Source organism: Rhinoderma darwinii, chromosome 2 (assembly GCF_050947455.1).
Source record: "Rhinoderma darwinii isolate aRhiDar2 chromosome 2, aRhiDar2.hap1, whole genome shotgun sequence".
Lineage (NCBI taxonomy): Eukaryota > Metazoa > Chordata > Amphibia > Anura > Rhinodermatidae > Rhinoderma > Rhinoderma darwinii.
The window spans coordinates 136,483,578-136,496,196 of NC_134688.1; the positions used below are offsets into that span (position 1 = coordinate 136,483,578).

The window sequence follows — 12,619 nt, forward strand, 5'->3', positions numbered from 1 at the left end:
GAAAGGATATTCCATTTCTGATCGGACATCATCAAGGCGATGAGAAAACTCCATCATGTCTTCTTCCTTGTGTTCATCAAATACTCTCAGCTGGATGTCCAAGGCGTCATTACGGATATTCTTTAATTGCTATAGAAAAGAGGGAGAGACGTAGCTAGAGGCATATGTAAAATGTTCATCGTAAAGAGCATATCCAATAACATCCCCTCCAATTTAGCAACCTCTTCTGACAAATGATCCCTAGTAAGGTTGTACATATATTATAGAAACAAACCTGCAGTCAATTGCGGAGGTGAACCCTTTAAATGTTACAGCCATTGTTTTTAAGTTATTAGGTTCATTAAAAATAACAATTTGAAGCTGTCCCCGGAATATTAATGCTTTTAGGAATCCTATTAAAGAAAGGCACTTGTGCATTAAATCAAAGCTTAAACAGGTGACATGCAGAATACCTATATACACACACTTTAGTGGCTAGCATGCTATATATTCAGGAAGGACACTGGGGTTATTCGAAACACATCTCGTCCCTGTAAATGAGATTACATTATTGCAAAAAGAGAAGTTTATGAAATACGTTTCCCACTCAGGAGTCTGGTAATTTAAATATTAATGTAAAAACAGTGACTACAGGGCACTTACTGGCAATATCTCCTTCAATCCGCAGCGCATAAATTCATTTCTGATGTGAAGCCTGAAGTCCAGATCATCAGGCGATGTTACAAGTGCATTGATAAGCTGCATACAAGCCACCTACAACAGACAAACCATGAGAAAATTAAAATCTCTTATTTCCAGTTTTCATTATATTTCAATGGTAAAGGTGTCATTACAAGAAAAAGTATTCTGAGCTCCGTCTGTAGGCTTCAAAATAAACCGCAGTAAATATGAGAAAGAGAAGGAGCGCCTAAATAGATTCATTAGAAGTTCTTAGATGCATGTACAGTACAATACATATTGTCATATCATGCAAAAGACGACTAGAGCAATACAAACAAATAGCATGTTATCACCACAAGTCATAAAATATATATTTTCCAAAAGTACTAACATCGTAAAATGTATATTGCGGTGTTCGCAGGCCCGGATCACAAGGAGCAGAGCACATCAGGCCTTTTCAGAATTCATGGAACCAATACTGTGTAAAATTAAATCAGGCTGGAGAAAGGATAAATACATTATCTGCAGCCAGAATTTCCAGCGACATAATACTCTGCAATGTGCCGGAGAACCTTTAAGCTGAACTGAAGTTAAAAAATGGTCCTTTTGCACTGCAGCCATCTCTATGTATTTTTCATGTGTTTTCTTAAGACCCGACTGTCAAAGCTTTTCAACAGAATTGCTCCTCTCACGGTAATGAATTGCACTATAAAGGAAATGCAATGGAAGAAAGCAAAATCGTAGAAAACTGGCGCTGCTGGCAACCAGATAGAAATAATTCCCACAGGTATTATAGCTCTACAGTTGTCACCTTGAAAGCCAACAGCAATCTTCAGTCTCTGCTGTTAGCTCAGAGTCATGTTTTTCAGAACGCCATGAACTGCCAGGACTACCCAATTTATGGCGCAGCGTAGAACATGCTAGTTAAATATAGGGAAGGATTAAAGCAGACCGTATTGATTATCATATCCCCGAACAGCTTTACACAACTTAAATGGACTATAGATGAATGTCGGGCAGCTCTTCGCAAGCTGTAAATATTCCTATTACAATGTGTACAGAAAAATTAATCCACTTATTAGAACTCCGATCTCCACACCGCTTTGTTCTCCTTTCTGCAGCACTCCAGCGACACAGGAAAAATGCTAGAAAATGTAGTAAATAATCCAGAAGAAGAAAGGAATTATTAACGCCAGCCAACATACTAAAAACCGTGCCTTTTCCCTCTATTACTTTCTGGTATTATGTCTGATGCAGTCTGGATGTTGCACTCAGGTTATGCTGCGCTACTAGTGAGGGTAAACGCATATACTCTAGGCTATGTTAACACCATGTTTTTTTTATTTCATGATTAGGCAAAAGAAGTTACCTTTAAAACAGGATGCACCAGCAATACCTATTCGGTTACCATCGACTTCTATTGTACAAGACGGGACAGATAAAAAGGAGCCTGGATCACATGTATGTCCAGTTGCATGCTGTTTTAAAGGTATATTTGACCCCAAAAAAATAAAACTGTACCTTTCAACAGAATGCAAAAACACGCTGTCACCCTAGCTTTAGTCTAGGTTCACCTCACGTGTGGCTATCCCATTGAAAGTTTGTTTGATTATTTTATTGTTTTCTAAAATAACGGATCTATTGGTTTCAGTGTGACTTCTGTCATGCCAAAAAGTGCCAGTATTTGCTTCCATCAGAATCCATTTGACTGTCTAAGGCCTCGCTCACATCGGTGTTCAGTATTTCCGTTGCCCTCTTCCATCATAGGACACAAAATACCAAAAGCATTGGATCTGCTGCAAGAGTGACACCATCGGCGACCGATGGAACCCATTGACTTTAATGGGTTCGGTCAGAGTTTACACCATGGCGTCCGTCATTTTACCGGACAATAGTGCAGCATGCTTTGTTTTTTCATCTGGCATATTTGACTGGATTTGCGACGGAGGCCTCCAATGCAGATGTGAAGCCTTTGTGTGTTAAACAAATGGATTTTGACAACTCCGGTTTTTTTGTACAATGCGTCTATGGCTACAGGATGCATACGGGATAGGCACACTGTTTGATGTCAGGTTTTTTTTTTTTGGGGGGAGGGGGGTTTAATGGCTAATCACACACGAAACCCCGACCCAAAAAAAACGGGATGTTTTAACAAGTTACGTAAAACGTGATGTAAAACCTGGTCTTACTCTGCTTGATCAGTGTTGACCAAGGCTACTTGTGGATGGTACAACTGTTATCTACAGAGACTGGATGGTTTTGTGCTGGAGAGTAAGGTAAACATTCTAGCTGTTGCTTTATAGGTACTTTAGACTGCATCGGTCTTTACCTTCCCCAGCCTGCTGCAGTGTGTGCGTATATATGTATATATATATATATATATATATATTTATATATATATATATATATATATATATATATATATATATATATATATATATATATATATAAAAATCCCACAGCACTCCGTGATAGTGAAAAAAATGGTGGTCTATTAAGCCAGAACAAGCTGCAACATATCCGTCCTGCTATAGGACCTTTATGAAGCACGCTTGATATTTGTGTATCAGTGTGTTTGGTGCATCTTTCAAAATACTTTTTATTAAAAATTATTTTTACCTTTTGAGACACAGCTGCTTTGTAATAGATACAGAGCATCTGTATCTAGCGCGGAGGGTTCAGTGTCAGCAGTGACACAACCTGTCATTGCCGCTGACTTGACTGATTCAGGTCTCAAACGCAAGATCCAGTTGCTCTGTTATCAGGATAAAAAGCATCTGTATCTCAAAAAGTAAAATCTATTTGTAAAGGATCTGCCAGACACAGCTTATGTGTCAACGCCCATAGGTAATCAGTCTGCACCTGCTTCTATGTCTGTGAGACTGATTCCATCTTCCACCACCCAGGATGGCAGGCTTAGGAGTGGGAGAGCCTATCACAGCCTGGCCAGATGGAGCTAGCTCCGTCTGGCCAGGCTGCGATAGGCTCTCCCACTCCTAAGCCTGCCATCCTGGGTGGTGGAAGATGGAGTCAGTCTCACAGACATAGAAGCAGGTGCAGACTGATTACCTATGGGCGTTGACACAGAAGCTGTGTCTGGCAGATCCTTTACACTATTTTTAATAAAAATTCATTAGAAAGTTAAACCAAAACACATTGATCTATATATATATATATATATATATATATATATATATATATATATATATATATATAGAGAGAGAGAGAGAGAGAGAGAGAGAGAGAGAGAGAGAATTTCAAGAAGGTGTACATAGCTTTTAGCCCTAATAATAGTAAATCAGAAATAAAGCCCTGCCGGTCAGGAACTTTTGTGAATATTAAAATGAGTAGCAAGAACAGTTGTATACAATTAAAAGGAAGCATCTGCTGTTTGGAGTCATTTAAAAAATAAAAAGGAGTTGCATTGTGAGCAATTCTCTACGGCAATAGGTCGGAATTACTCCCTCAATGATTTATAGGTCTTCAGGGAGTTATCCTGGAGCTGTTCCTGTTGCCTGTCAGATCACTACAGATTATGTGCATGGTCCATTTGCAGAAGGCAGCTGTCATAAACATGCCTGTTTGGTAAAAAGGAGTTATTCCAATTATATCCCACTTATGCCAACTAAGATTTAATTGCAAAAACTCTAAAATCCGGCTCCTGACTGCAGTTCTTCATAAAGTATACGTCAGTCCATAAACGGACTACAGATGGAGACTCCGAGGTGTGTATACAATAACAGAGCAAAGATGAACCACAGGAGACAATCAGAAGGCTGCTACCATCTTGCTTGTGAAGTTTATGGGTAGACCATTTATGCCAACACAAATGTTTACTAGCCAACCAACTAGCCTACAACATGGGCTGGGGGAGGGGCTCTCTGTAGTTTAATAAAATGACTTAGGATATTGTTCAAATAAGGCGACGGAGCAGAAACTCAAAGGACGCAGCCTGGCAAGGTCATTTCTTTCCAACCTGCTCTGCTGAGGGTCTCCATCTTCTGTCACCTCTATAAACTAGTATGAGGTGCTGGGAAACAATGCAATGAGGATACTCCGCACAGGCATATTGTGCAGAAAATAGAAATGTATTTGTTAAAATGTGTTCCCTAAAAAACCAATAGGGATGCTCAGCAGCCACAACAGTATAATGGCTTCCAGCTTAATATACAAATTTGCCCTAAACATGCTGTCTTTATTAAATGGAAAAAATGGATTTTTTTAAGCCTCGAGGGCGCTTAATCACCAACAATATCTCATAATCAACTCTTAAAGTTAATTAGCAATTACAGAACTATTCCCATTGTTCTTGAGAGGAATGCGTAAATGACAGAATGATTTATTAAAACCTTCTTAAAATGCTGGGAATCTTGCAAGTTACTCTGTGTAATGTGAAATGCAAGATAACCGTGTTGTAGAATTATTTGTGTGGCTGCAGATGTAGCGCTGGTTGTAAGACATCCATTAACAGTGCGCTTATCGCATTACACTGAACATGTCAGGGAGAAACGCAGACAATTGATATGCTACATGTGTCCAAGAACAAACACGTATGAACAATACAACAAGGAACCCAACTGAAGACACACATCAGCAGAGAAGTAGGTTCAGCCGTTGCTACACAGGGTATGGGTGCATAAGTGAGAGGGCGCGAGGCCAAAGTTTACATTATCCCCACAAGAAATGTTGGGTGTAAAAAGAAATCATTTTCTGGGGACATTTCAGTCATAACTCATGTACCTAGTTTATAAAAACAAACAAAAAAAAAAACAATGTATCCTTATGCAGCCCGAGACATATATTTAGTGTTGCATAGTCCCAAATTTTGCCAATCTGAATATTTTTTTTTCTCCATCCCTTTTCATATTCTCGCTCTCCATGCCCGCTGAGCGTACAGTCCCTTTCTGGTTTGATGCCAGTGCCGTGCTCAGATCTCTGTGGCAATCAGATGTCTTCCCACTTTTGCTCCCCTTACCCCTTTACAGCATGCAATCTCACAGACCCTAAGGCAATGTTCACACAGAGTTTTGCCGTGCTCATTTTGACGTGGAAACCGCTTCAGAATCAGCACCAAGAAACGTCCAAAATTGCCCCCACATTGATTTCAACGGCAGGCAGGTGAGTTTTTTTACCAGTGTACCCACGCGATCAGCGGCAGGAGCACGGCTGTTATACACAGCCTGGCTCTTGCCGCAACTGCCGGAATCTAATAGTGCTCCAGTTCCAGAACTTTAACCAATGAGATACCGCTGTCAATAGCGACAGCGGCTTCTAAATGTGTTTGACAGAGGGAGGGAGCTCACACTATCACCCGATTGGTGCCCCTGCAAAGAAATTGTGGGACGCCGTTGGGTTTCCATGGCAGCCGGGGGACTAACAAAGGCCCCCAGGTTTTAACTTCAGCAACGCCAGAGGCACAGCCTAACAGATTGCAGGTCAGTTTTACACTTTTACAAAATAAAACCACTTTTTGGGGGAAAAAGTGGTTTTATTTTATTTTGACTAATATTTTTTCATAAACTTTTTTTAACTGCTTTTACGTTTTGTTTTTTTTTTAGTCCCACCAGCGGACTTCACCATGGGATCTGCTGATCGCTTATATGATGCTTTGGTATAATTAGAATACCAAAGCATCATATAAGCGTTTATGAAAAAAAATGAAAAAAATATTAGTCAAAATAAAATAAAACCACTTTTTCCCCCAAAAAGTGGTTTTATTTCGTAAAAGTGTCAAAACAAATAACTCATACATGTTATCCCCGCGATCGTAACGACTTGAAAAATACAATTAACACATTAATTAAACCGCCGGATGAATGGCGTCCAAAATAAACCGCAAAAAACAAAAAGGCAAAACTATTTTTCTCCCATTCCCCCCATAAAAAATAAAATAAAAAAGTTAATCCATAAGTCCCATGTACCCCACAATAGTACTAATGAAAACTACACCTTGGCCCGCAAAAATCAAGCCCACATACGGCCACATCGACTGAAAAATAAAAAAGTTACAGCTCTTGGAATGCGGCGAAGCAAAAACAAGTAATTTTTTTTAAAAGGGTTTTTATTGTGCAAATGTAGGAAAACATGAAACCTTTACATATTTGGTATCCCCGTAATTGTACTGACCCATAGAATACAGGTAACATGTTATTTACGCTGCATAGTAAACGGCGTAAATTTATAACGTGAACATCAATGTTGGAATAGCTGCTTATTTTCAACTCTCTCCTAAAATAAAGTTAATAAAAGTTAATCGATATATTATAAGCATCTAAAAATGGTACAATTACAAAATACAACTCGTCCCGCAAAAAACAAGCCCTTATATGGCTATGACGACGGAATAAAAAAAAAAAGTTACTACTCTTGGAATGCGATCGTGAGAAAACAAAAAAATAATCCTTGGTCATTAATGTGCAAAATACATTAGTAAATGTGCCGCAATGTGTAGATATGGAGCAAGTTACTCATTATTTCTAAAGTTTTGCAGACCCTCCCAATAATTACTGCTTCCTGTTTAGGACCACAAAGACCTCCAGACAAAAATAACAGGACTACACGCAATATTATCTTTGGATAGGTGCAGGAGCTAACAAAACAGTGATATTAATGCATCTCTGTTTGATCTAAAAATATTAAGAACAATTTTTTAAATCCTAAGGGCATATTCAGACATGGGGATTAATGTAGTTGCAGATTTTTGGTGAGGTTTCTGCAGTGAATATTTGCAACGAAGGACAGTACAATGCTAGTGAATGGGGTTTTACAAATTCCCATTCAGATGTGGTGGAAATGAAAATCTAAACAGATTTTAGAGCATCCTGCAGATTTTCAAATCCACAGCATGCCAATGACTTGTAGTGGATTTTTCAGCAGATTAGATTCTTTGCAATGCAATAGGAAACTTTCACTATGCCTGAAAGTAGCCGCACACTATTCAGCAGAAAATACGAAAAGAGCAAATTCACGGCTGAAGCTCCATAAAGAAAAAAAAAAATCTAAAAACAAAAAAATAACATCCAGAAGCCGGGTCAAACATGGAGTCTGTGCAGAGTATTCAATGCCTGCCAATATTATAAAAGGCACTATGAAGCCCGAGGCTCTAATATACAATTTTTTCCAGAACAAATATTTTATTTATTTCTATGGATTTTACAAGACATTGTTGTTCTTCCCTGTGCAGCAGAACTCCGCAGCATCTCCACTGTGACTTCTGTATCTCAACCTCTTGCTTTCCCCCATTGCATTAGAGACACAAGATGGGGAGAATACAGAATTTATACAACTACCTACTATTTTATTTTTTTTTTTAAAGTTCTTCCCTATACAAGTAGAACAGGAAGATATTTCATAAACACAAAAAACACATTCAGGGAGTTCAATCATTATTTACTGCACATTGAAGAGCAATTTCAACTAAAAGAAATATCACCAGACCAGTAAATACTATATTGATATTTTTTTTGCCAAGTTGGTAAGGATTGGATTCAGACATTTCTTATGTTCATCCACGTCTAGGAAAGCCAAGAGATAAAAATCAATAGTCACCATTAAAAACTCCCAAACAAGTTGTAACCAGTTTTCCGACACTCCTAAATGACATATATTGGCTATGAAGCAATATGAAAAAGTGGAAATAGCGGGCCATGTGTCATATTATGATCGCACATTGTTCAGGAGTGTGGGAGAGTGGCAAGCTCTGTTGGACCTGTAATGGCAATGATTAGCATTTCTCACCTTTGGAAAACCAGCGGTCACAAAGGTTTCCTGCTAGTCAAATATCTATTTGGCGGGTAGGCGCCAGTGCATGGAAATAGGGTATCACTAATAGCATTCGGTTTCATCTGTTCCAGCAGAGGAAGTCACAGATCAGTCCTGCCAGGTAAAAAGAGCAAAGTGTAGCTGTCTGATTACAGCTCTGTGGGTATCTCCTACATCAATCTCTTTAAATACGGATCAATGCAGAAAACTTTACAGATCTGCTGCTAATAGGCTGTTCACATGAAGTTTCCTGCCAGCAGAGGTAGTGGCCTGGGAGATTGGTGGAGATAAGCAGTATGTTCCTATGACGATTTAGAGGGCACTACTTTAATCACGGTTAGTAAACTGAAGTCACAAAATTGTGTGAAGTTACTTTTGGGAGGAGGCTGGCACGGCTATGAACGTGTGCTGTGTAAAAAATGTCTAAATGCTATGATCACACGAAGGAATTTTGCAGGCGGAATTCGCCGCAAGATTCCGCCTCCCATTAATTTCAATGGGAGTCAGACGCCTCTTTTTCCAGCTAGCTGATTATTTCAGCTAGTGGGAAAAAGAATTGTCCTGCTCGTTCTACGGGCAGATTCCACCCGAGCCTCCCATTGATATCAATGGGAGGGAGGAATCTTCCCGCTGCCGGGAGGGAGGAATCTTCCCGCTGCCGGGAGGGAGGAATCTTCCCGCTGCCGGGAGGGAGGAATCTTCCCGCTGCCGGGAGGGAGGAATCTTCCCGCTGCCGGGAGGGAGGAATCTTCCCGCTGCCGGGAGGGAGGAATCTTCCCGCTGCCGGGAGGGAGGAATCTTCCCGCTGCCGGGAGGGAGGAATCTTCCCGCTGCCGGGAGGGAGGAATCTTCCCGCTGCCGGGAGGGAGGAATCTTCCCGCTGCCGGGAGGGAGGAATCTTCCCGCTGCCGGGAGGGAGGAATCTTCCCGCTGCCGGGAGGGAGGAATCTTCCCGCTGCCGGGAGGGAGGAATCTTCCCGCTGCCGGGAGGGAGGAATCTTCCCGCTGCCGGGAGGGAGGAATCTTCCCGCTGCCGGGAGGGAGGAATCTTCCCGCTACCGGGAGGATGCAGAGATGTGCGAGGTTGTCCTTATGGTGTCTTCCTGGTTCCTAGCTCTATTCTCCTAGCGAACTCCTCCAGGATCTATTCACACCAAATTTTGACTAAAGGCTCTTTTACACTGGGCGATTATTGTGCAGAAGAGCATTCATATAGCGCTCGTTAAACATGTGTAAACATGGCAGCGATCAGCAGAAGGACGAGCAAACATTCAATCTGCTCATCATTAAAAAACAAAGATTATCGTTGTCGGCAGCACATCTCCCTGCGTAATCACAGAGACGCGCTGCCGACATAATACTGGATGGGGACGAGGGTTCGGAGTAACGACCACTCATCCCCATTCATAGCTCCGCTTGACAGGAGCAAACAAGAGGCTATCAATGATGTCTGGTTGATCGGCGCTCGTTGCACCGGCCTATTGTCAGCCGTGGTAAAAGGCCCTTAACTTATAACAGATCTGTTTTTACCAAGTCAAAATGGGCATGCATAAAAAAATAACAGACGCTTTGGGTTTCAAATCAGTTTGATCATTGACTTCAATAGTAGATATAACGGGGGGGGGGGCGGGGAGTTGCCTCACATGACTGAGACTAACATAGCGTTTGACATGTCAGACTCCTTTTCCAGTTACATAGTTAGTACTGTTGGAAAAAGACGTATGTCCATCAAGTTCAACCAAGGAATGGGAGAAAAGTAAGGGATGGGAGAAATGATAACGGTTTGTTTTACCCTTATTAACACAGATGAGGGTTTAAAAAATAAAAAAAAATAAAACTAATAAATGAATAAATATAAGAAGTATTCATAAAGGCATTTACCAATCTTGCCTAAATAGGAAAAACTCCCCCGTGATCCCAAGTGGCAATCCAACTGGATCAACATGCAAACAAGAATTCTACACATTAACATAGGAGCGGATGTTTTTTCGTTCTAGGAAATAATCTAAGCCTCTTTTGAAGCCATCTACTGTTCCTGCTCTGACCAGCTCCTGGGGTAGGCCATTCCAAAGATTCAGGCCTCATGCATAGGGTCATGTCCGTAATCACGGGCCGTGAACGCGGGCCTGGCTGGTCACTCGCATTTTCGGCCCATTCTCCCATACAAAGTATGGGAGTACGGACCGTAAAAAGCAAAAGATAGGACATGTTCTATCTTTTGCATTACATTTCTACGGCTCGGACACCTTCCCGAAAATAAACTGGAAGGTATCCAGCAACAATAGAAGTGAAAGCAACCGAAATTACAGTCTGCAATTACGGACGATTTTTACGGCCGTGAGCATGAGGCCTCACAGTTCTCACAGTAAAGAAGGCTGGAAAGTGAACCTTTTTTTCTCCAGACGGAGGGAGTGCTACCTTGTTTTTTGAGGGGGTTTTACATGGAACAGGTTTTCACCATATTTTTTGTATGTGCCATTCATATATTTATGTAAGTTAATCATGTCCCTCCTTAAACGTCTCTTTTCAAGGCTAAATAGGTTTAGTTCTTTTAATCTTTCCTCATAACTTAGATTCTCCATGCCCCTTATTAGCTTCACTGCTCTTCTTTGTATTTTTTCCAACTCCAGGGCATCCTTTCTATGAACTGGAGCCCAGGACTGAACAGCATATTCTAGATGAGGCCACTCTAAGGCTTTGTAAAGTGTCCTGTAAGTCCATGCCTTTTTTAATACATGACAATATCTTAACTAAAGAAAAATGGATCGGGGCATGTTGAAATTCCCAATGCCCTGATATTGAGAGTCAGTCATCTGAACTTATACACAGATTGTCATTTGAAACCCTTGAAATTGGCGCATTAGGCAAACTGTGATCTAATGAGTATAGTCCTCTTCAGAAAAAGCTGAAATTTCTTATACCTTGACGAGGACAACTCAAGGACTAATATTTACTGCCAGATTGGTTTTGTTATTTAACCCATTCCCGTTTTGGCCACTTTCCTGACAGAGCCTCATTTTTCATTTTGACATGTTTCAGAATCAAAGGACCACCTAGCGTATTTTGGGGCCTCCTTTCTATTAGAAAATATTTTAGGTGCCATGTCAAGTTTGCAGGGCTCTTGCGGTGCCGAAACAGTGGAAACCCCCCCACAAGTGACCCCATTTTGGAAACTACACCCCTTGAGGAAATTATCTAGGGGTATAGTGAGCATATTGACCCCACAGGTTTTTTTCAGAAATTATTGGAAATAGGCAGTGAATATGAAAATCGACATTTTTTACAAAGAAAATGTAGGTTTAGCTTATTTTTTCTCATTTCCACGAGGACTAAAGGAGAAAAAGCTCCACAACATTTGTAAAGCAATTTCTCCCAAGTAAAACAGTACCCCACATGTGGTCATAAACGGCTGTTTGGACACACGACAGGGCTCAGAAGCGCCATTGGACTTTTGGAACTAGGATTTAGCTTGATATGTGTGTGGACACAATGTTGCTTTTGGTATAATAAAAGGGGTTAATGAAGCATGAAATTACTAATTTATGGATGTATGGTACTCTTTGAAGCAATCCTTGATACACAGGCCTGGTTTTTCGGGGCAGGTTTCACAGTGGTAAATAGTGTATTTTCGTATTCCCCTTTTGGAACACACTCTGCACCTTTTTTGTGTCCTTCCCTTTTTTGCAATTTTGGGCACTTCATTGAGGAAATGTTGCCCTGGTACAATACGTGGACCATCGCTACCAGCAGATGTGCTTATGCACTCCACTGCCTGGCTCCCAAATAGAAGTGCCTTGATCACCACCTCTTGAAAGTTAAGGAGTGTCCCTGTCCGGCCTTCACATCGGGATAGTACGTAAGCATTATACAATGCCATCTGTATAATGTGCACGGCCAGCTTTTTGAAACATGTCTTTGTTTTCCGTAGGGCACTATAAGGCTTCAGTACTTGATGAGAGATCAAACACCGCCCATGTACTTATTGTAGACCAGGATGTAATTTGGCTTCTGGGTCACTGTGGTGGTACCTCGTTCGGGGACAGGGGTGCTGCCGCTGCCATCAATTGTGGTCAATATAAGGACATCCCTCTTGTCCTTATATTTGACGAAAAGAATGTTCTCCCTGCATAATTCCCTACTCTCACCCCTTCTGAGGCTTTGGCTAAGCCGTGTTTTAGGGAGGCCTCTCTGATTTTTG

The 12,619-nt window shown here is 41.0% G+C and overlaps 1 protein-coding gene across 3 annotated transcripts in view; it reads right to left on the bottom strand.

The window, feature by feature from the left end:
- DIAPH3 (diaphanous related formin 3) overlaps nt 1-12,619 on the bottom strand; it is a 613,925-nt gene that overhangs the window by 390,648 nt on the left and 210,658 nt on the right. For all 3 annotated transcript variants that reach the window (XM_075852308.1, XM_075852309.1, XM_075852310.1), the window contains 2 exons: nt 643-753; nt 11-129 (listed from right to left, as the gene is read on the bottom strand). In XM_075852308.1, coding sequence (XP_075708423.1) covers nt 11-129; nt 643-753 — 230 coding nt within the window. The remainder of the gene's footprint in view (nt 1-10; nt 130-642; nt 754-12,619) is intronic.